The sequence below is a fragment of the Chrysochloris asiatica genome, unplaced genomic scaffold, assembly GCF_000296735.1.
Source record: "Chrysochloris asiatica unplaced genomic scaffold, ChrAsi1.0 scaffold00083, whole genome shotgun sequence".
NCBI classification, from domain to species: domain Eukaryota; kingdom Metazoa; phylum Chordata; class Mammalia; order Afrosoricida; family Chrysochloridae; genus Chrysochloris; species Chrysochloris asiatica.
This window is the reverse complement of record NW_006408601.1, coordinates 7,986,281-8,006,963: the sequence shown is the minus strand read 5'-3', so window position 1 is coordinate 8,006,963 and position 20,683 is coordinate 7,986,281. Positions and strand designations below refer to the sequence as shown.

The following is a 20,683-nucleotide window of genomic DNA, read 5'->3' as shown; positions in this document are numbered from 1 at the left end:
CTCAAGCCTGACCTCGCAGATTTGAACAAGATGACCTGGATCCAGGAAACCTAAACTCTAACCTTTGGGAAGTCCTTCTGGACATCTGCCCACAGGCCTGAGTGCTGCAGTCAAAGCTCCCTTTCCTTTTACTGTGTCTATAGTTCTCCTTTTGTCAAAAAGGCCAAGAATGAGGATGGGCCACAGTATCCTGACCCATGCCTGGTCTTGAGTCCAGTTTTGGCCCCATCTTCTCAGGAAGACTCACATCCCCTCCACCAAACCACAGCAGCCAGAGTCAGATAATCAAGGCCCCTTAAGTGAGGGCCCATTCCTGACCTCTAGCCAGGGATAGAGCTGAGTTCCCTGAACCCTCAGATGTGGCACTTTCCTATGGATGAAGGAGAGGCAACCCAGAGAAGGAACCAGGATGGGCAGATGTGGCCCCTTGTGGTCGCTCTGTGTGCCTCTGTCCACCTTTCCATGCTCAGCACGTACCAGCTCTCCACTTCCCTCAATGCCTCCCATGAATGCACACACACACATACACTGGGCCAGCTGGACCAGAGAGGAGGTGAGAGAAGGGGTCCAGCCAGCCCTGCCCCCAGGCCCTAGGACCACTGGCAGGCACAGTCGGTGGGCTCCTGTACTGTGTAAGGCACCCAGGTGGCATTGGTGGCACAGAAGAGCTGCACGGAACGCCGCTGCAGGCCCACCTCACGGCAGCACTTGCAGAAACGGGCGTAGGTGTTGATGTTATAGTTATAGATGCTGGCGGATGGGCACCTCCCGTCACAGGACACCAGGTTCACCTAGGGGAGGGCAGGCTAGTGAGCAGCCTGTAGAGTTCACACTCCCTAAATCCCCCTGCACCCCAGCTTTGGCCATCTTTGCCCACCCCAGACCCCACCATGATGTGGGGGCCACTCACAGGGGTGTTGCTTCTGCAGTCGTTCTTGCGGATGGTCATGCGGATGGTCACCTTCTTACAGGAGCGCCCATCCTCCTTACCTGGGGGGCAGGATGGGGCAGGCAGTCGTGGTCAAGACGAGCTCTCTGGGGGCAGTAGGATGGACCAGACTGAGGCAGTTAGTGTCCCTTTTCCAGCGTTAGTGCCCATGCATGAATGAGTGCCCCAAACCATCAGGGGAAAGCTTTGAAACCTACTTGCTGGGGAAGAGGTGGAGCCAGGGAAGGCAAAGACAGAGCATTGTGAGCAGGTGAAAGAAGATGCCTGGGATGACAGGGCCAACCTTAGGGGCTCTGTACTTGGGAAGAGGATTTGGGACAGGGGCAGGCTGCTACCTAGCTCCAACACTTGTCACTAAGCCCTGTTGTTGGCCGTGGGTGTGTTCTCACCCCTCTGAGCTTGAGCTCTCCTACTCTGAGAAAGCTTCTAGCATGAAGATTCTGCAATTTCCTGTGGAAATGAAAACCCCAGTGCCCAGCATAACGCTTTTACATAGCAGGCTCACTCCGTTTCCATATCTATCAACTGGGCCGAAGGTTTCTTCTGTCTCACAGAGCTGTTAGCCATGTGCCCCAAAGTCAACTCATCACAACCCTATGTGTGTCAGAGTGAAACTGTGCTCCGTAGGGTTGTCAATGGCTGCTTTTTGGGAGAAGTTAGATAGCCAGACCTTTCTTCCATGTGCCTCTGGGTGAATTTAAAACTCTAATCTTTCAGTTAGAAGCTGAGTGTGTTAACCATTTGCACCACTCGGGGACACAGAGCTGTGATAGGGATGTGCCTGTTGTTTCCTCTGTTTGGATGACTCCTGTCCTCAGACAACCCATCACGTGGCTCACTCATACCCTCACCTCCTCCAGTTCTTTGTTCAGTGAGGCCTCTCCTGATCCCTCCACCTAGTGCTCCCTCCCTGCCCCCTCCTGGTCCCCTGCTTGACTTTATCCAGAGTACTATCACCATCCTATCAGAGAAACACTTACAATTCTCAAATTGAAGCTTAAATTTGAGAGTCCCTCTTTTGCACAAGTTCCTTCCACAATCTGTTATGATTTTTTTCTCAGTCTAATAAATATTCATGTTCACACCTATAAGTATATGTTCTTTCTTAAAATTAGGATTCCTCCAGACTGCATTAGCTTCAGATCCCCCCAAACTTGATCCATTTATCATGGTGCATATTTTACTCGTTTGGCTGCCTCTTCTGTTCAAACATAAGCTTCATGAGGACTGGGATATCTGTATGCCTGGTTTATTGCTGGTGTGACACTGTAGGAGATGCACTGAACTGCAAGGTCAGCAGTTTAAACTCACCAGTTGCTCCTTGAAAGTTCTTCCTATACAGGGTTGTTATGAGTCAGAAATGACTCGATGGCACTTAATGATAGCAACATTGTGCCTATAGCAGTGCCTGACACATAGTTGATACTCAGTAAATATTTGCCAGGTGAATGAACTGTACAGCCCCTGGGTACCTGCTGGGAATGGTGTGGAATCCTGGTCGCAGAGGAAAGGCCAGAAGTCCAGGGCTTCCCACAAAGGTTTCCTGCCAGCCTAGTCAAAAGAGCTCTGTCCACTTTGTCCTCCTTTCTACTCCTTGGAGACTCCCACTGGGCCCAGAACCATGACAGGCTGAATGGCCAAAGAGGTGGCAGCATTGGAGCCAGCAGGTGGGTGCCAGGTGGGCAGGCACCACTGAAGCACACACAAGCAAGCCCAGGGGTGGCGGCTTGTTACCCAGCATGCACTGGCTTTTGCCTAAAGTAGGGAACAGGGGTGCCATCTTCTCCTCCCCCAGAGCTCAGGGCCACCTAGCAGAAGGGATATGATTGGAAATAGCAATGCAGCTGCCCGCCTCCAGACCCATGGGCTTCTGAGGAGTACCTGGGCGGCAGTGGACACTAACCCGTGGAGGAGAGGCTGGGCTAACAGGGACCACGGGAAACAGAGTCCCCGGGGAACCTGGGGAGAAGGGGATATGGGTCACAAGTCATATGGGTGCACATGGATAGTTCAAGGAACAGTTGTGGGTCAGAAAACAGCTACTGAGGCACTGAGCCCAGCTTTCTTTCAGGATGTGACAGGGACATAAAAGGATGCCACTTTCCTAGGAAGGGGTCTGAGAGCTGTCGGTGTGTGGGAAGAGGTCCTATAGCCACCTGGGATGTGCCTGTGTGTGTGGCTGGGCTGCAGGCTTTGTGTGTGGAGTCGCAGGAGTCAGGGTGTAAGGACAGACACAGGGCTCTCACCCAGACTCCACTGGGTAATCCCACCTAGGAGGCTCCTCCAAGACCAGGACTCCTGACCACAAGAGGGAATTCAAGGGGTCTGGGCAGAGTGGCTGGTGAGCTACTGACCTAAGCCCAATGTCCCCTGTCTTTACCAAGAAGCAGGGTCTTGCACTGGGACAGGGGCATGAGTGTGACCTTGACCTGCCTACATATTTGTGCCAGCGTCTCAGGTTTGTGGCAGGGTTATCCGTCTTCTCCTTAGTCCTGGAGAGCCACCAGCACAGGGCCCACACCAGGAAGCTGGCCCTCTGAGTCCTGGCATAACACCCCCCACACACTAGAGCCCCTCAGAGCTGACTTCCACCACGCTCACTCACATGTCCGACAGCACCCTTCCAAGGATGGCACCACAGAGCCCCCAACCTAGAAAAGGAAGAAGAGGTGGGTGGGGAGCCTCTTAGGCCAAGATCCCAGAAAAAAGGCAAAAAGAGTCTAAGAACACAGACTCCCTTGCTCCAGGGCAGGAAATCCATGCTCTGCTGTCCGTCAGCTCCATGGGAAATCACCTCAGTGTCTGTGGCACTGTATCTGCTCTCGGCCCCCAGTGAGATGGCAGGTGGGGAGAGGTGGCGCAGGATCTTTGTTCTCTCCTCAGGTCCCTCACTGCGTACCCCACTGCCATTAGTGCTTCCCTGAACTAAGGAGGGGGCTTTGCATCAGAAGCCTGGGTTCTGTATAAGTCACCCCTTTTCTCTGGGCTTAGCTCCCCCATCTCTAAAACTGAGACAATTCTCCTTTAAAGTCTTCTTCCTCTACAATGAAACAGATAAACCGATGGATGTGATATTGCTTGTAAACAAGTGTGTGTGGATCTGAGTAAATATGTGTGTGTGTGTGTGTGATTTTTTGGAGTATGTGTGTGAACATGTGAATATGTATACGTGTCTCAGCATGTGGTTTCCAACATGTATGTGAGATTGTGCATGTATGTGTGTGACTTGTGTACACACATGTGATTGTATGTATCAGTACTATTATTAGGCGTGTATTTGTTTTCTAGGTAAGAGTCAGAAGTTATCAAATGTCTAATAGTAGTCTAGGGAACTTTAATGATTCAATGATAACCCCAAGCCCTCCAGAAAATTCCCGTCCTGGAAGTGTGCCCACACTGGTGGTCGGTGCCCTGCACCCAACATCTGCTTGTGCATGCGTGTATGATGGTGTGCCTGTGTGATTATGGGGAGTGTGTGTGCCCACACACTGAGTGTGTAGACATCCCAATGGGGACTGTGGTGTGTGTATGTGCTAGCGTTTGTATGACAGCATGTGTGTGTGTGTGCATCTGCATATGGTTGTGCAATGTGTGATGTGTGGGGTGGGAGTGGCAGTGGGGCACGGGCTCCAGGGAACCCCTTTTCCACCTCCTTGCAGGCAGGAACACCCTTCCCCAGTAGGACAGCAAGGCCCCTGGCTAAAGCCATGTGGTGGGAGCAGGAGGCGAACCCTGACCTTGATGCACTCGGTCTCATTGAGTGGTGGGCAGCTGATGGGCGAGCGGACGAGCACGGCGCCCAGGGGAGTGCTGCTGCAGTGGTGACGGGTGCAGTCTGCAATCCAGGATGCCCCCGGCTGGAGGACAGAGGTGGGTGACAGTCCCCAGGGATGGCTGAGAGAACCCAGAGGGCACAGCTGCGAGGACAGGTGCAGCCCAGGACTTGGCACTGCCTGGAGCCCATCTGTTCCCAGTCCGGGTCTGGGACCAGAGAGGGCCCTGGCTGTAGGTGTGCCTAACTCCTTGGAGCCTCAATTTCCCCTTCTGGGACACCTTCCCTGTTGGGCAGGTGGGCGCTGCTTACCAAGAACAGGGAAGTGGTGCCATTGGGGAAGGTGAAGAGGCAGGACACGTTGGTGCAGGAACCGCAGCACGCTGCCAGGTCCCGCGGATGCTCATACTCCTGGTTCTGGAGGACAGGATGGGATAGAATGGTCCTCAGCTACATGCCCACCGGGCCCCTCCACTCTTGCTTCATCTCAGAGCTCAGAGAGGACCCCTGTAACTGCTTGGTAAGGGGACCAGTCTCTTTCTATCTCAGGCAGGTGGGACATCCTTATGTTATACCCACCCTCAGTCTCCCTTACTCCATCCACCCTCAGCCATTGCTGCCTCCAGCCCAGGGGACAAAAAGTATTTGCAGCCTCTAACAGGCAGCATGTCTAGGGATTGAGGATGCTGACTTTGGTTCCAGAAGACCTCAATTTGAGTGCCTGTGTCTGTGGTACTTTTGTCAAGAGGCTGAACCTCTTTAAGCCTAAGCTTTCTCATCTGCAAAATAGGAATAATTCTAATCTCATTTATTCTATCGTTCAATTAATATGGATTGAGCCCTTCCTATGAGCCACTGTCCTAAATATTGGCTATGTTGAACTTCTCAACAATTGGTAGTAGCTTAAAAACACAAACTGAAAGGATAAGGAATGAACAAGGTGCCTAACGAGTGAATGCTCTCTGCCAATTACCCACTCTCTCCAGGTCTTTAACCTGTGTCTCCTGTGCCTTCACTCTCACTGTTTCTCTCCTGCCCTCTCCCAGCTAGACACCTTTTCCAGAACTTTATACTAAGATCTCTAAGCCTCCTGCTGATGCCCGCTCCCTAGACTTGTCCATGACTGAGCTCTCTCTGATCCCTGGAGCTCCTAGAGCTTTCAGGGAGAACCCCATCCCAACCCCACACTTCGCACTCCACCCTACCGCCTCACAGTGGACGTCACATAAGACGGAGGTGGTGTTGATCTGGTAGAAGCTGGTGAGGGGGTCAAGCACATCAGTGCAGCGTGAGGTGTGGCACACACCATCTGCAGAGAGCTCCACCACTGTTTGGCCCGGCTGCATCACCCCCAGCTCACGGCTCAGACACACAGGGGCCTTCACTGGACAGGTGTGCAGGGCGGTGACAGTCACTGAGAGGCCTCCCACAACCCCCACCCCAGCCTACTGGCCCCACCCTTGACTCGCCAACCCCACTCACCACACTCGTACTTGGCACAGCCACACACGTTCTCCACGCTGTGCATGAACTCCTCGTCCAGCTGTGACTTCTCCCACTGGGTGGGGTGGAGTGGTCAGCAGCCCAGTGGGGTCACCCGGCCCCACCCTGAGCAGCAGTCAGCCGCCTGGGTCCCTATCTATGTCAGCCACCTCCTCCCAGTGGACAGAGACACGGCTGATAGGACTGGTGGCCCTTGACACCCAGCAAGCTCAGACACCCTTCCACTAAGGAAGGGGAAAACACCTAATGTGGCTCTCAAGCCTCCCCACTGGGAACACTGCACCCCATACATCCTCTCCCAGGGCCTCAGGCCTCTTCTCTTATCCTGACCACCCACTGGCCCCACTAGGGGAGGAGCATTGCATGACTGTGGGTCTGGAGCTCCCCCTCTAGGGGCTCCTTCTTCACAGTTACAGGGAAAAGCCGGGGAAGGGGACAAAACAAAAGGAAATGTGTGTTGTTTGTAGTGAGGGGTATGTAGAAACATAAGCCAGATAATGATGTAAGTAAGCATAACTTTGTATTTCTTAAAGTATTTTCACTCGAGTGCTCAACTGCTAACCAAAAGGACCGATGTCCAAACCCAGCAGTCACTTGAGGGAGAAAAAAACCGTGATGATCTGCTTCTATAAAGACTTCTTTTTGTTGTTGTTGTTATGTGCCGTGGAGTCGATTCCGACTCATAGCGACCTTGCACAGGGTTTACGAGGCTGTAAATCTTTATGGGAACAGAAAGCCTCATCTTTCTCCCGTGGAACCGCTGGTAGTTTTGAACTGCTGACCCTGAGGTTAGCAGCTCGATTCGTAACCTCTAAACTACCAGAGATTATATCCTAAGAAATCCTATCAGGCAGTTCTACTCAATCTTATAGGGCCGCTATGAGAAGAATCAACTCAACAGCAGCTAACAATAACAGTGGTTATGTAGCTTGATGATTAAGGGCATGGTCTCTGGTTTCAAATATTGGCTCTGTGATTTGCTAGCTTCATGATCTTACCTGAGCACCCTTATCTGTAAACTGAGGTAATCATAAATCAACCTCATGAGAATTCATGTGACAGGACACATGAAAGGCTAAGAAACATTCCTGGAATATAACTAGCTCTCAGTAAACATTGGCTACCATCACTGTCTTCACCATCCTCACATGATCATCTCCATCGTATTTCAGCCTCACCACAACTGTGAAGTATGATCGTACCCATTTTATAGAAGAGGACACTGTGCTCAAAAGTCAGTAAAGAGAGTGCTAAAATGTGGAACCAGGATGCTAACCTGTATCTAGGATTCTGCACAGCTTAAGGCTATAGGGTCTCTGAGGGAAGGGGCAGGCAGGAAAGGAAAGGTGGGAGGAGCGGGCTCTCCATACCAGATGGCAATGGGGCACTGGGATTCTATCGCAGTCACACTCTGAAAAACAGGAGGGGCCAGACCCCAGCTCACCACACATGTCCTGCTGGATGTCCTCTGGCCCCCAGACCCCTCACTGCAGGTGCAGCCCCTTCTTTAGCACAGCCCCAGCCCCACCCTGGAATTAGGGAGGGGGACGAAGTCAAAATCTCAGGCTCCCTTAGCTGACTGGGTGGCTAGAGCAGTGATGTGTCTTAAACACCAAGCTCCCCACCCAGATGTGGGGTGAGGACAAACAGATCGACAGACCGGTCACAGATTTCCTTTTGCCACCTAGGACTTATCCCTCTCCTCTTCAGTGGCCCTTCTAGAACAGATGTGGGGCTTTTCCAGGAATAAACATGTCAAGGGTAAAATTTCTAACCAACTTCATTCCCCAAATATATGTTCCAGCGAGCTCAGCATTACTAGTGTAAGTCTTTAACCATGAGCAGGTTCGGTCCTCACTTAGGTTCCAGCTGATTGCTCAGGCAGCGCTCACTGGCTAAGCAATACACCACCTCTAGCTACAACCCCTGCCCTCCTGAAGTTTATATTCTAGTAAGGGTGAGGTTGGGGGTAAGGGGAAAGATAAACAAAATATCCATATGCAAAATCATTTCCCACTCTTTTAAAGAAACATTTTTTATATTGAACTGTTTTTTAGTATTTATCATTGATGGGTTTGAAGTGAATTTTAACAAAAATTGTTTGCTATCAAACAATTGTAAGAAAGACTTTTTAAAGAAGGAAGACTTATTTTGTAACAAGGAATTTTCTCTTGTCCTTTTATCCTTGGAAGAAAAAGATGCAAGAATGCCTAGCACTCAGAGCAGGAATGTAGGTGGGAGGAAGGCAGTTGGTGCCTTGGCTCTGGTGACTCTGGAAGAGGTTGGATTGGAGGAAATTTGACAATGGGGAAGCCTGCTTCACCCCCGCCGCATCCCCCCCCCCCCCCACTGCAGCAGGGGGCCCAGCCTGGGTCTCCAACCTGCCTTGCGGGCAGTGCCCATATTTAGAGACTTACCACAAGACTTGTATGGGCAGCACCGGTCTGGGCTCCACACCTCCACCAGGGTCGTGCCCAGGCCACACTGCACTTGGGGGCAGCGGAAGCTCTCACACACTGGGAGGGAGGGAGGGGCATATTAGCCGGAGACCCCTTGGAGGGTGAATGCTCAGAGACATAGCAAGGACTAAGAAGGGAGACTTCCCAGCTCCTCCTTAAAAGACCACCACAGGTGCTGTCAAGTTGACTCATGGTCACCTCCTCTGTGGCAGAGTAGGACTGTGCTCCACAGGTTTTCAAAGGCTAAGTTCTGGGAAGATCTTCTGAGGTAGCTCTGGGTGTATTCGAACGTCTAATCTTTCGGTTGGCAGCTGGGTGTGTTAATCCCAGTCTCCCCACAGAACTACTTCAGGAGACTGGGATTCTTTACCTGCGAGGCATCAACAACACAACAATGCCAGAATTTTAACCTTGTATTTTGAGTCTCCCTCCCTTGGATTCTGTGTCATCCTGAGACTGTGGTCAGAGACGTGCCAGTGACCTGGGTAAACTCTGGTGACAGGGAATACCTCCCAACATAGGGCAACGTGATTCCTCACACCCTGAGGAAACATCGTTTGTAGTCGAACCAGAGCCACCCCACTTCAGCCGATGCTTCACTTTACAGCTCACACACACGTTCTAATCTTCAGGCTAACTTCTCATTTAGAATTCCTTAGCCATTCTCAGTTTTAGAGAGACAGACACAAGAGGTATGGGAACTCTCTGGGTGAACTTTTTGGCAGGAAGGGGAGGTGTGAGGGTTGGTCCCGAAGGTCTTGAAAACAGAAAAATTTATTTGATTTACTAAAAAAAATATTGGCACAGGTAAGGATTATTGACTGGTGTTTCCAAAAAAAAAAAAAAAAAAAGGGTGGTGGGTGTACAGGAGTGGGACATTTATATGTGTCAAAGTGACAGGTTACCCCTGGTCAAGAGAGGAGAAATGTAAACATAAGATGGAAGGATCATCCTGTCATCACCATCATGCAGGGCCAACGGTAACATCGGTGGCCCCAGTGCCATCGGGTACACAGACCCTGCTACGCCCTACCCTTTCCCGCCTGTCACCTCCCCCAGAGACCATATACTATCTGGGACTCAACCAGATAGTATGCATCTCCTGATGAGATGATGTTCTATGAAGTACACATACTGTCAAGCCAGATGTTTTAACTTAAAGCCTAACTTCCCCTTTATAGAAAACGTAAAGGATAAAGAAATCATGACACCAGCTCCTAGAAGCAACTGGGAAAATCCAGAGATAGGGCTCTCTGTAGGACCACAGCCCAGACTCTACAAATTGGAATTATGAAAAGAGAGAGAGAGAAAGAGAGAGAGATCTGTGATAGATGAAAAGAAATTAAAGAGACAAAATGATGTGTGGTTCTAAATTGGATCCTGGGATGGACAAATCAGGACAGACATGAATTGGGTATTAGATGAGTTGAAAATGAATGTATTTAACATGCAAAGGTGAAGATCATTAACTGAAATCAGCAGGTGAAAAGAGAGTTATGCAATCTGATCTCATTTTGGTCAAAGGCACATACATACACACATATATCTATGAGGCACAGAGACTCTCCGGAAGGATATGAACCAAAGTGTTAACAATGGAATAGCTAGGAGGTAAGGAAGATGGTGTTTTCATTTTGTCACATTTACTTGGATACTGTCCTTTTTACAATGTGCATTATTATGAACTGAAGTATGTGTGTGTCCCAAATATATGTCAACTTGGCTGGGCCGTGGCTTGGCAGTTATGTAATGAAGGATGCAGTCACTCCACCCCTCATGATGAGATCTAATGTGATCAGCCAATCAATTGTGGGGGAATTGGGGTGGGGTGCTACCCCCTTACTCAGGTCACTGTTCTGATCCAATGGAAGGGGAGTTTCCTTGGGATGTGACCTGCATCACCTTTTATCTTACAAGAGAAAAAAGGAAAGAGAAATGAGCAGAGAGGGAGGGACCTCAGTACCACCAAGAAAGAAGAGCCAGAAAAAGAGTTCAGCCTTCAGACCCAGAGTGTTTGTGCTGAGAATCTTCTAGACCCAAAGGAAGACTAATGCCAAGACACCTAAAAACCTCCAAGGAATGCTGGGCCCACAGATGTTGAAAGGACAAAGAAAACACCTTCTCCTGGAGCTGGAGCCCTGAATTTGGACTTTTAACCTCCTAAACCTCACTGTGAGAGAATAAATTCCTGTTAGGTAAAGGCACCCACTCGTGGTGTTTATATCATAGTACCATTAGATGATTAAGACATGTGTACAGCTCTTCTGCAATACTAAAAGTATAATAAAGATGGAGAATATAATAGAGCCCCTTCCTGTGGAAGCCCACCACTCACTCACCACACTGGTATAGCGGGCAGCACAACTCCGTGGTATTCCTGTCCACCGTGAGTGCCTCACCTTCCTGACACTCGGGGATGGGACCTGGACAATGGCTGCAGGCTGAGGGTGAAGAGGGGCCACTGCTGTAACAAGCCATCCCCCTCATGGAGGGCTTGATATGCAGTTGGCTGCTGGGGCCAGGGGCTCCTCAATGACTCACCTGTGACAGGCGCTAAACACGGGGCTGTATTTCATGGTCTTATGGGGCCTGTGTTGGCATCAGAATCTGGAATCGCATCCACCCAAAGTCCCACACAGACTAAGCACCAATCTTCTCATGCTTACTAACCTCGAGGGATCAAGAGAGCTCAGCTTCTCCTTCTTCCTAGACTTCTTTCTGGACAGTCATCTTATCCTTGTTCAGGTGCCCATCCCACCTGAAGGCCTCCACCCTTCCCTCCCAGCAGCTCACAGATGCAGGGGTGAGGAGGGGGTGGTTGAGCTGGCCTGATGCAGGCATGACAGGGGACGGACTGACGGCTGTGTCCACCCACCACAGAAGTAGGAGGTGCAACACGAGTCTCCCAGGCGGCCTGCAATCAGGATCTGGTCCTGGCGGCAACTGGGGATCAGCTTCACCTCACACAGGTCTGGGTCACATTCTGAGGGAAAAGAAAGACTTTAGGGGTTGGGAGCAGAGCCAACCTGGCCACATGTTGACCTTTGCCCTGGCTCTGCCCTAATCTCCACCCAGAACCCAGTCTCTGGAGCCATCCTCCTGCTCCCACCCTAGGCCTTCTCATTGGGCTCTAGGCCCTGCTCCAGGCTCCCCAGCGTGGCAGCCCATCCTCCACCCTGGGATGAAGGGGATGCAGAACTCCCCACCCCAGATAGTATCCCACATTCCCCACCCAGCCTAGGTTTCTCACCACAGCTGTAACTGGGACAGCAGGAGTCCTCCTGGAAGTGGGTGAGGAGTCGGTGTCCTGGGCGGCAGGTGGGGGCAAGACCCTCACACAGAGTCTGGTTACACACTGGCCCATGGGCCACAGACCTGTCACCTGGAGGCCAGGATGGCTCCTGGCCTTCAGCACTGCTAGACACCTAGCTCCATTACTCCTCCAGCCCCCAGGACCCATCCTCCAGGAAGGGGCTTCTGAAGTTTTACTCAAAGGATCCAGGACAGAACAGAAGAGCAGTAGGAACTAATACTCATGGAGACAAGCCATGTGTCAGGTGCTGTCCTAAATTGGTGTTAACTTATATAAATGTTTGCAACAACCCTAAAGATAGGTACTATTATTATCCTCAAGTTACAAGTGAACCAACTTAGACTCAGAGGCCATTCAGTGATTTGCCAGAAGTCACACGGCTCTAAGGAGGCAGAGTAAGAGCTGACCCAGGTGCCTGCCCTAGCATCCATGCCTCTAACTACTAGCCCATATTGACTGATGTCACGGATTGAATTGTGTCCCCCAAAATATGTATCCATTAGGATGGGCCATGATTCTCAGTGGTTTGGCAGTTACGTAATGAGGTAATTTGGCAGTTATTTAAAATGACGTATTGCATTAGGCAAATCTGCTGCACAAGACCTTTTTAAAGTGTTGAAGAGCAAAGATGTCAGCTTAAAGACTAAGGTGCACCTGACTCAAGCCATGGGATTTTCCATAACCTCATATGCATGCGAAAGTTGGACAGTGAATAAGGAAGACTGTAGAAGAATCTATGCTTTTGAGTTATGGGTTGGAGGACAATATTGAAAGTGCCATGGACTACCAAAAGAACCAATAGATCTGTTTTGGAAGAAGTGCAGCCAGAGTGCTCCTTGGAGGCCAAGATGGCCACTTTTCGTCTCTCATATTTTGGACATATTGTCAGAAGGGGCCAGTCACTGGAGAAGGATATCATGTTTGGTAAGGTGGAGGATCAGAGAAAAAGAAGAAGACCCCCAACGAGATGGATTGGGCAAGTGGCAGCATCGATGGACTCAAGTGTGACAACGATAGTGAGGTTGGCCCAGGATCGGGCAGTGTTTCGTTCTGCTGTGCATAAGGTTGCTATGAGTCAGTACTGACTCTATGGCACCTAACAAGAGCAATGATGTGATCTGATGTGGTTGGTCAATTAGTTATAGAGAGATTATGATGGGATATAAACCCTTACTAATGCTATAGTTCCAATCGGATGTAAGGGGAAGTTTCCCTGGGGTATGTCCTGCATCTCCTTTTATTTTATTAGAGATAAAAGGAGAGAAGTGAACAAAGAGAAAGGGTCCCGACTACCACCAAGACAAAAGAACCGGGGGAGGGTGGTGCACTTCCTTTAGACCCAGGGGCCTTGTGCTGAGAACCACCTAGACTCAGGGTAAGATTAATGCTGAGACACATGGAAAGCTCCAAGGAACACCAGGCCCACAGATGTTGAAGGGACATAAGGACCCAGGAGACAGAGAAAGAAGCCTTTCCCTTGACTTAGCACCGTAAATTCAGACATCTAGCTTCCTAAATGGTGAGAGAATAAATTTCTGTTTATTCAAGTCATCACTTGTGGTATTTCTGTTACAGCAGCTCTAGAGAACTCGTATTTCTTTGATAGCATAGACTAGCTCCTGCTGCCAAGGCCAAGGTTCTTACTCTACTCCCACCCACCCACACCCCCACTCCCCTGTGATCCACACCCTACAAGACACTTGGATGTCCCAAACCTGGTCCATTCATTAAGTGGGCAGAGCTGAAGCCCATAACCTCATCTTACAGCTGAGGTTCAGGGATGTCAAAGAACTCACCACAAACAGCCCCCAGGCAACAAGGATCCTCAGTGGGCTGGAGCAGGGCCACTTCTCCAAAGCGTGGGCAGCTCTCAGGGCGGGGTCCCGGGCAGTCCAAGACCACAGGAACTATGGTGTCCGGAGCTTGGCACTGGTGCTGACAGCAGCCACTGAGCGAGCTGTTCCAGGTCTCCCCCAAGGCTCGTGGCACCCCTGCACTGTCAGTGCAGGCTGCAAGGATGGCAAGGTGGACAGGATACCGAGGAAGGTGAGAAGACCCAACCACCCTAGGTCAAGCTTGACCCTCTCTGGATCACTGATTACTCACAAAGCAAACCCAAAGAGGCAGCATATGGGCTTGGGTCATGGGTACAGGAAGGCATAAGAGATAACAGGGTGAGGCCAGCTTTGGGGATCCTAGCCCCTGGGAGGGGAAGTACGTACCACACTTCTCCTCAGGGATGCAGAGCGCGGAGTGGCGCCGGTGCAAGATGGTGCCCTCAGAGCAGACACAGCCCTCACCCAGCACTTGGCATTGCTCAGGGTCCAGTGGGCCCAGCATCCCATCCTGGCAGGTGTCCGGGGGTTCACAGGCCACCACACATGCCTGGTATGTAGAGTCACTGGAGCACAGGAAGGCTGTAGGGCACAGCAGGCATCAGGGTTACTCAGAGCCCAGCTAGGGTTCCCCACCAAGAGAGCGGAAGGATTGGGTGGGAAGGGGCTCAGGGCATCATTGGTGCTTCACATCAGAATCCACAGAAACCATTGCCTGGCTTCTGAGGATCATGAGTTAGCAAAGTACATCCCACGAGCTAAACTCAACTACTGTTTATTTTTGCAAATAAAGTTTTATTGGCACACTGCCACACTCATTTACTTACACATATTATCTATTTCTGCTTTGGGTCTACAATGGCAGAGTTGAAAAGTTGTGACAAAGATCATATGGCTTGTAAAATCACAAATATATACTACGTGGCCTATAAAAAACACAAAAGTTTGCCAACTTCCGCTCTGGATCAGTGTTTTTTAAACTTTCTTGACTAGAAATTACAGACATGCAGGTAGAACAGAGATTCTCAAACATGGTCACAAAAGAATCACTTGGAAGTTTTTAAAAGACCTCAGACCAGCCCAATTGGATCAGGGTCTTTGGTTGTGGGGCAATTTCAGATGGTAGTCAAGGTTGAGACTCACCAATATATTGAAACAAAGTTTTTTTACACCTAATAGTTCATCTTTCTATGTGTACACGCTATTGTGGTTGTTGTTAATTGCTGTAGAGTTGGTTCCAACGTCTGGTGACCCTGCAACAGGGTTTCCAAGGAACCACTGGCGGGTTTGCCACTGGCCTTTTTTGATTAGCAGTCCAGTTCGTATCCCACAGCTCCACACCGGACCACAGTAAGCAGTAGTATACTCTATTCTAATGCATTTTTAAATAAAATGCTGGCACTGACCCCAAACATTGATTTCATGGTTCATTAATGAGTCAGGATTCCGTTTTAAAAAATACTACCCTGGTTGATTTTCATCTTTTATCTGTCGCATTCTAGGCGTGGTCTTCCTTTGTGTTGTTCCCAGCCTTATTGGATGTGTCTATTTTTATAAAGCAAACTATCCAAGCTCCTTCCATCCCAGCCTACCCTGTGAATGTTCTCTAAATGAGAGAAGGGAATGAGGTGGCCCTCACTTCCATCCTCAACCAACCATGGGAGAGATCAAAAGAAGAGAAAGGAGTAGAAATGAATTGCTAAATGGTAACCAGGTGATGGGTTTGTGTTAGTCACTGTATACACACAGTCTGCCATCATCTTCCAAACAACCCCATAAGGGTACTATTATTATTGCCCTATTTTACAGGTAAGGCAAAACAACTCAGAGAAATCAAATAATTCAATAACAGATAAATCATATTTAATTTAACGAAATTAAGATAAAGCATATGGATTGATTTATAATGGTAGTTATAAAATCTTTATAAAATTTAATGAGTCCAAATTTAATATGACTCCAAAAAGTTCTTGGGAAAATTCCTTCTCTTTTTAAATTCCATTTTCCAAGAACTTTTTGAAGCCCCTTTGTATAAATGAATGCATGCACGAAGAATGCACACATCAAAGCTGTAGTCTGCGCACCTTTTCCCACTGTACCAGGGAGGAGCCCTTCTGCCGACCCCAGCACACTCACGGCAGTAGTCAGAGCGCCGCCACTCGATGCACACGTGGAATTTATGGCACATGGCCACGTATACAGTCAGAGCCACGCAGGGCTGCTGCACGTACTTGGTGTCCTGGATCCACAGCTCACAGAAGGACTCCGGGGAAACCTGGACACATGTATCAGGCAGTGTTGTCCCTCCTCCATCTTCCTGCTTCCCCCAGACCCAGCTCCTCCCAGTCCTGCTCCGAAGGAACAAGGAGTCCGTGTTGGCTCTCAATCTAGTTCTGAGTTCGATACCTCCACAAGCTCGCCCAGATCAACGCCTCCCTGCCCTGGCCACTGGCCCTGTGCAAATCAATCCTGCCACCCTTCGCTCTGGCGGGTTTCCCACGCAGGACCCAATGGGCACGTACAAAGCGGTGGCATGCGCTGAAGGTGCGGTTGGACACCATGCGCAGGCAAGGTGAGCAGTCCGCTGTGGCGCAGGTGTCTGGGCGGAAGCGGGTCTGGCCCACGGAGGTCAGGGAGCTGGGCACTTGCCAGCTATCCAGAAAGGGAGCAGGGTCCTTGGTCGCTCCTATCACAGAGCCATCCTTCAGGGTGAGATCATTAGCCGCGTCCCCATCACAGATACCTGAAAGGGGCAGGATTGTCCCTGTAGTCACAACAATCAGAGGAGCTCTGTGTGTTCCTCACAATTCTTGGATTTAGTATTACCCCCGTTTCATTTTACAGGAAAATGAAGCGCAGAGAGGCTAGAAAACCAACTGTATGAGAAAATGTCTTTGCTTTTAGTAAATACACACGAGAATGAATTTAGGAATAAATATCCCAAACTTACTCTTAAATGGTTCATAAAAAATGCACATATATAAACATCTACACAAACACAGTGTGTATGTGTGTGGATATATATACGCGTATGTTGTTGTTACTGTTGAAGTTAAGTGTCCTCAAGTCATAGGACCCTCTATAGGGTCTGAACCTCCAACCTTGTGCTTACCCTACAGTGTCCCACCAGGACTCTGTGTGTGTATGTTGTTGTTGTTAAGTGCCGTCGAGTCGGTTCCGACCCATAGCGACCCTGTACAGGGTTTCCGAGGGTGTAAATCCTTATGGGAGTGGAAAGCCTCATCTTTCTCCCGTGGAGCGGCTGGTAGTTTCGAACCGCTGACCTTAAGGTTCGCAGCCCGATTCGTGACCACTACGCTACCAGAGCATATAATATATACAGAAGCACAAATGGGGCAAAATTTTGATATCAAAATTACAGGTTACCTCAAAAAATCTGCTTGGGCAGATTACTAGTCACCTGTTTCCTCTTCTTCCTGAACTCTCAGCTAGCCTATTTTTCCTAGTCTCACTTGCAGTTGAATGAGACCATGTGACTGAGTACCAGCCAAGGGAATGTGAGACAAGGCACTGCTACCAAGCTTGGTCCATAAAAACTTTCAGTGCATGATCCTTCGTGTTCTTTTCCTTTCTGTGGAGTTAGAAGCTGCATGTTGAAAGTGGCAGAGCTTCAAGATGGAAGAAATCTACATCTCTGAATTATTGCTAGTCATTTTGAAGTTTATGTGAGTAAGAAATAACTATTGTGTTAAGCATTGAGATGGGAGTAGGGTGAGATTTATCTGTTTGCAGCAACTAGCATGATCCTGACCGCCCTTCCGGCTTCATCTCTTACTTCACCATCTTCGTACTCTGGGCTCCACATTCATGTTCCCTTGCCCAAACAAGGCTTTGCTTATGCTGCTCCGTCTCCCTGAAACGCCTTCTTAAAAGTCCTTCCTTCAAGGAAACACAGATCACGGATGCATCTATCCATGACCTTCCCAATTCTGTATGACAGTTATTGGCTTGAGGTCCATCTTTCACAAATGAGTTTAGCGCTCTGAGGGTAAGAACTGTGATAGGATTATATCCATGCACCTACAAGGAGAACCAGTCAGAACCAAACACTGCCTGGTCTTGCTGCTTCCTTACAGTTGTTCTATCTGAGTCTGTTGTTACTTGTTGCTGCTACTGAGTCAATCCATCCTGTTGGAACTTTTCTTCTTTCTTACTGACCTTCCGCTTTTTCAAGCATGATGTTCTTCTTCAGAGAGTGGTCCTTCCTGATAATATGTCCAAAGACATATTAGACATAAGAGCTGAAGTCACACCATCCTTATTTTTAAGGAGCATTCTGGGTTTACTTCTTCCAAGACAGATTTGTTTGTTCTTTTGTATTTTAAATCCGGTTTCTCAGGTTATCTGCTCAGCATACAGATTGATTCATTATGGCGAAAGAAAACAATGCAGACACAGTATCTCTTTGTTCTGTTCCAACAACTGCTTGTTGGGCTATGTACAGGTTCCTCACGAGGACAATTAATTCTGGGATACACATTCTTCACAATGTTTGTTATGATCTATACAGTGGAATGCCTTTGCATAATCAATAAAGCACCAATGAACACCTTTCTGGGATTCTCTGCTTTCAGCCAAGATCCATCTGATGGCAGCAACATTCCACATCCTCTTCTGAATCCAGCTTGAATTTCTGTCAGCTCTCTATTGATGTATTGCTACAATCGTTTTTGGATTATCCTCAGCAAAATTTTACTTGCATGTGATATGAATGATAGTATTTGATGATTTCTGCATACTGTTAGGTCACCTCTCTTTGGAATGGGCACAAATATGGAACTCTTCCAATCAACTGGCCTGGTAACTATTTTTCAAAAGTCTTGACATAAGGAGTGAGCGCTTCCAGTGCTGCATCAGCTTGTTGAAACAGTACAATTGGCATCCCTTCAGTTCCTGTAGCCTTGTTTTACCCCAGTGCCATCACTGTTGCTTGGACTTCTTCCTTCAATACTATCAGTTCTTGACTATATGGTACCTCTTGAAATGATTGAACAACCAATTCTTTTTGGTACAGTGACTCTGTGTATTCCTTCTATCTTCTTTTGATGTTTCCTGCTTCATGCAATATTGTGCTTATGAATCCTTCAACATTGCAACCCGAGGCTTGAAAATTTTATTCCATTCTTTCAGCTTGAGAAATGTTGAGTGTGTTCTTCCCTTTTGATATTCTAACTCCAGGTTCTTTGCACATTTCGTTACAATACTTGACTTTGCCCTCTTGTGCTACCCTTTGAAAATTTCTGTTCAGCTATTCTACTTCCAGTTGCTTTAGAGTCTCTCTCTATGCTTAAGAGCAAGCAAGTTTCAGGGTCTCTTCTGACATCCATGTTGATCTTTTCTTTTTTTCCTGTATTTTTAAAATTATCTTTTGCTTTATTCATGAATGATGTTCTTGATGTTATCCCACACTTGTTCTGGTCTTTGGTCTTTAATGTCTAATGTATCAAATCTGTTCATGAGATGGTTTCTAAATTCAGGTGGGATTTATTCAAGGACATATTTTGCTTCTCATGGACGTGTTTTAGTCTGAACTTGCATTTGGCCTATTCCACATTTGATCCCTGGCGCTGTTTTGGCTGATGATATTGAGCTTCTCCATTGTCTCTTCCCACAGATGTAGTCAATTTGACTCCTGTGTATTCCATCTGGTGAGATCCATCCACATGCATAGTTGCCTTTTATGTTGTTGAAAAAGGGTATTGGCAATGAATAAGTCATTGGTCTTGCAAAATTGTATCATGTGATCTCCAGCATCTTTTCTATCACCAGAAGCTGTCCTCCTCCTGTCCTAAATATCCTGGGGACCCCTCAGCCTTATTCTTGTGCTGGAGCAGCTGTTTCCCCAAATCCATGTCTTCCTCTGCATTACTAGCTGTAAGCTTTCTAGGTCTACCATCGTCTCAACCATGCCAGTCTGTCTTGGCGTGTCTGGTGGACAAGTAGGTGCTATACCCCTGCGTGGAACAGCAGGCTATAGCCCAGAATCCCCCTGTACCCCTTTTCTAAGAAAATACATCTAGTCCCTTAGGATGTGTTCTCTGCAATCATGCTACGGTCGGAAGTGCACTAGTCCTACATTAGGAAATCCACTTAACCTCTCTGAGCCCCATTCTTCTTCAGTTCAAAGGGGACATGAATGCCCACCTCTCAAGACTAAACAGTGTGGATGACCTGTGAGACCGGGTGTAGAAGTACTTTGTGAAGTGCCCAGGCGCATGCAGACGGGAAGGATTATCTGGCATTAGGAGGCTGTCAGGAGCTGACAGACAATCCCGGCTGAGGTGACAACTGGCTGAGGCTAGAGCCCTGAACCATCTCCCTGCTGGCAACTCCAGCCCACAACACAAGACATTAGGCCTTTCAGCCCTGGCAGGCCTGCTCGTCTGGCGCTTTGGCCTGGCATCCTGTCCCAGACTTCTCTGGGTAACCTGTGTCTGGAGGTAGAGATGGACCTGTGAAGTTTCCCCTCCCCTCAGCTGGGTCCCACCTCACCACACAGGCCCCGGCCCTGGACTTGGCTGGCTTTGTTGGTTTCCAGGATCATGAGTCCCGAGCTGTGGAGCCACTGGATCTGGATGTGTGAGGGCGTCCGGAGCACGTACATGTGGCCTGTGTCCTCAATTCTGAACCCATACTTGCTCACAGGGGGCCACACAGGCTGCAAGTCCACAGTCACCTGTGGGAAGGTAGGGTTTGGGAGCACAGCTTGTCCATCTGTCCATCCATCCATCTATCCATCCATCCATCCATTCATCCATCCATCCTTTGGACAAACATTTACTAGGCATCTGCTATGTGTCAAGCTCTATATCAAGTATATGTAGCCAAGAC

The 20,683-nt window shown here is 48.8% G+C and overlaps 1 protein-coding gene across 1 annotated transcript in view; it reads right to left on the bottom strand.

Moving 5' to 3' along the window:
- Positions 1-590: 590 nt before the first annotated feature.
- Positions 591-20,683, bottom strand: part of OTOG (otogelin) — an 89,978-nt gene continuing 69,885 nt past the window's right edge. Inside the window, exons 39-55 of the mRNA XM_006865829.1 lie at positions 20,345-20,528; positions 16,354-16,574; positions 15,968-16,106; positions 14,219-14,413; positions 13,793-14,005; positions 11,934-12,038; positions 11,559-11,666; positions 11,023-11,124; positions 8,642-8,740; positions 7,595-7,635; positions 6,204-6,279; positions 5,927-6,105; positions 5,034-5,138; positions 4,687-4,806; positions 3,555-3,600; positions 911-990; positions 591-791 (exon numbers count right to left, since the gene is read on the bottom strand). Of these exons, the coding sequence (XP_006865891.1) occupies positions 591-791; positions 911-990; positions 3,555-3,600; positions 4,687-4,806; positions 5,034-5,138; positions 5,927-6,105; positions 6,204-6,279; positions 7,595-7,635; positions 8,642-8,740; positions 11,023-11,124; positions 11,559-11,666; positions 11,934-12,038; positions 13,793-14,005; positions 14,219-14,413; positions 15,968-16,106; positions 16,354-16,574; positions 20,345-20,528 (2,214 nt within the window). The remainder of the gene's footprint in view (positions 792-910; positions 991-3,554; positions 3,601-4,686; positions 4,807-5,033; positions 5,139-5,926; positions 6,106-6,203; positions 6,280-7,594; positions 7,636-8,641; positions 8,741-11,022; positions 11,125-11,558; positions 11,667-11,933; positions 12,039-13,792; positions 14,006-14,218; positions 14,414-15,967; positions 16,107-16,353; positions 16,575-20,344; positions 20,529-20,683) is intronic.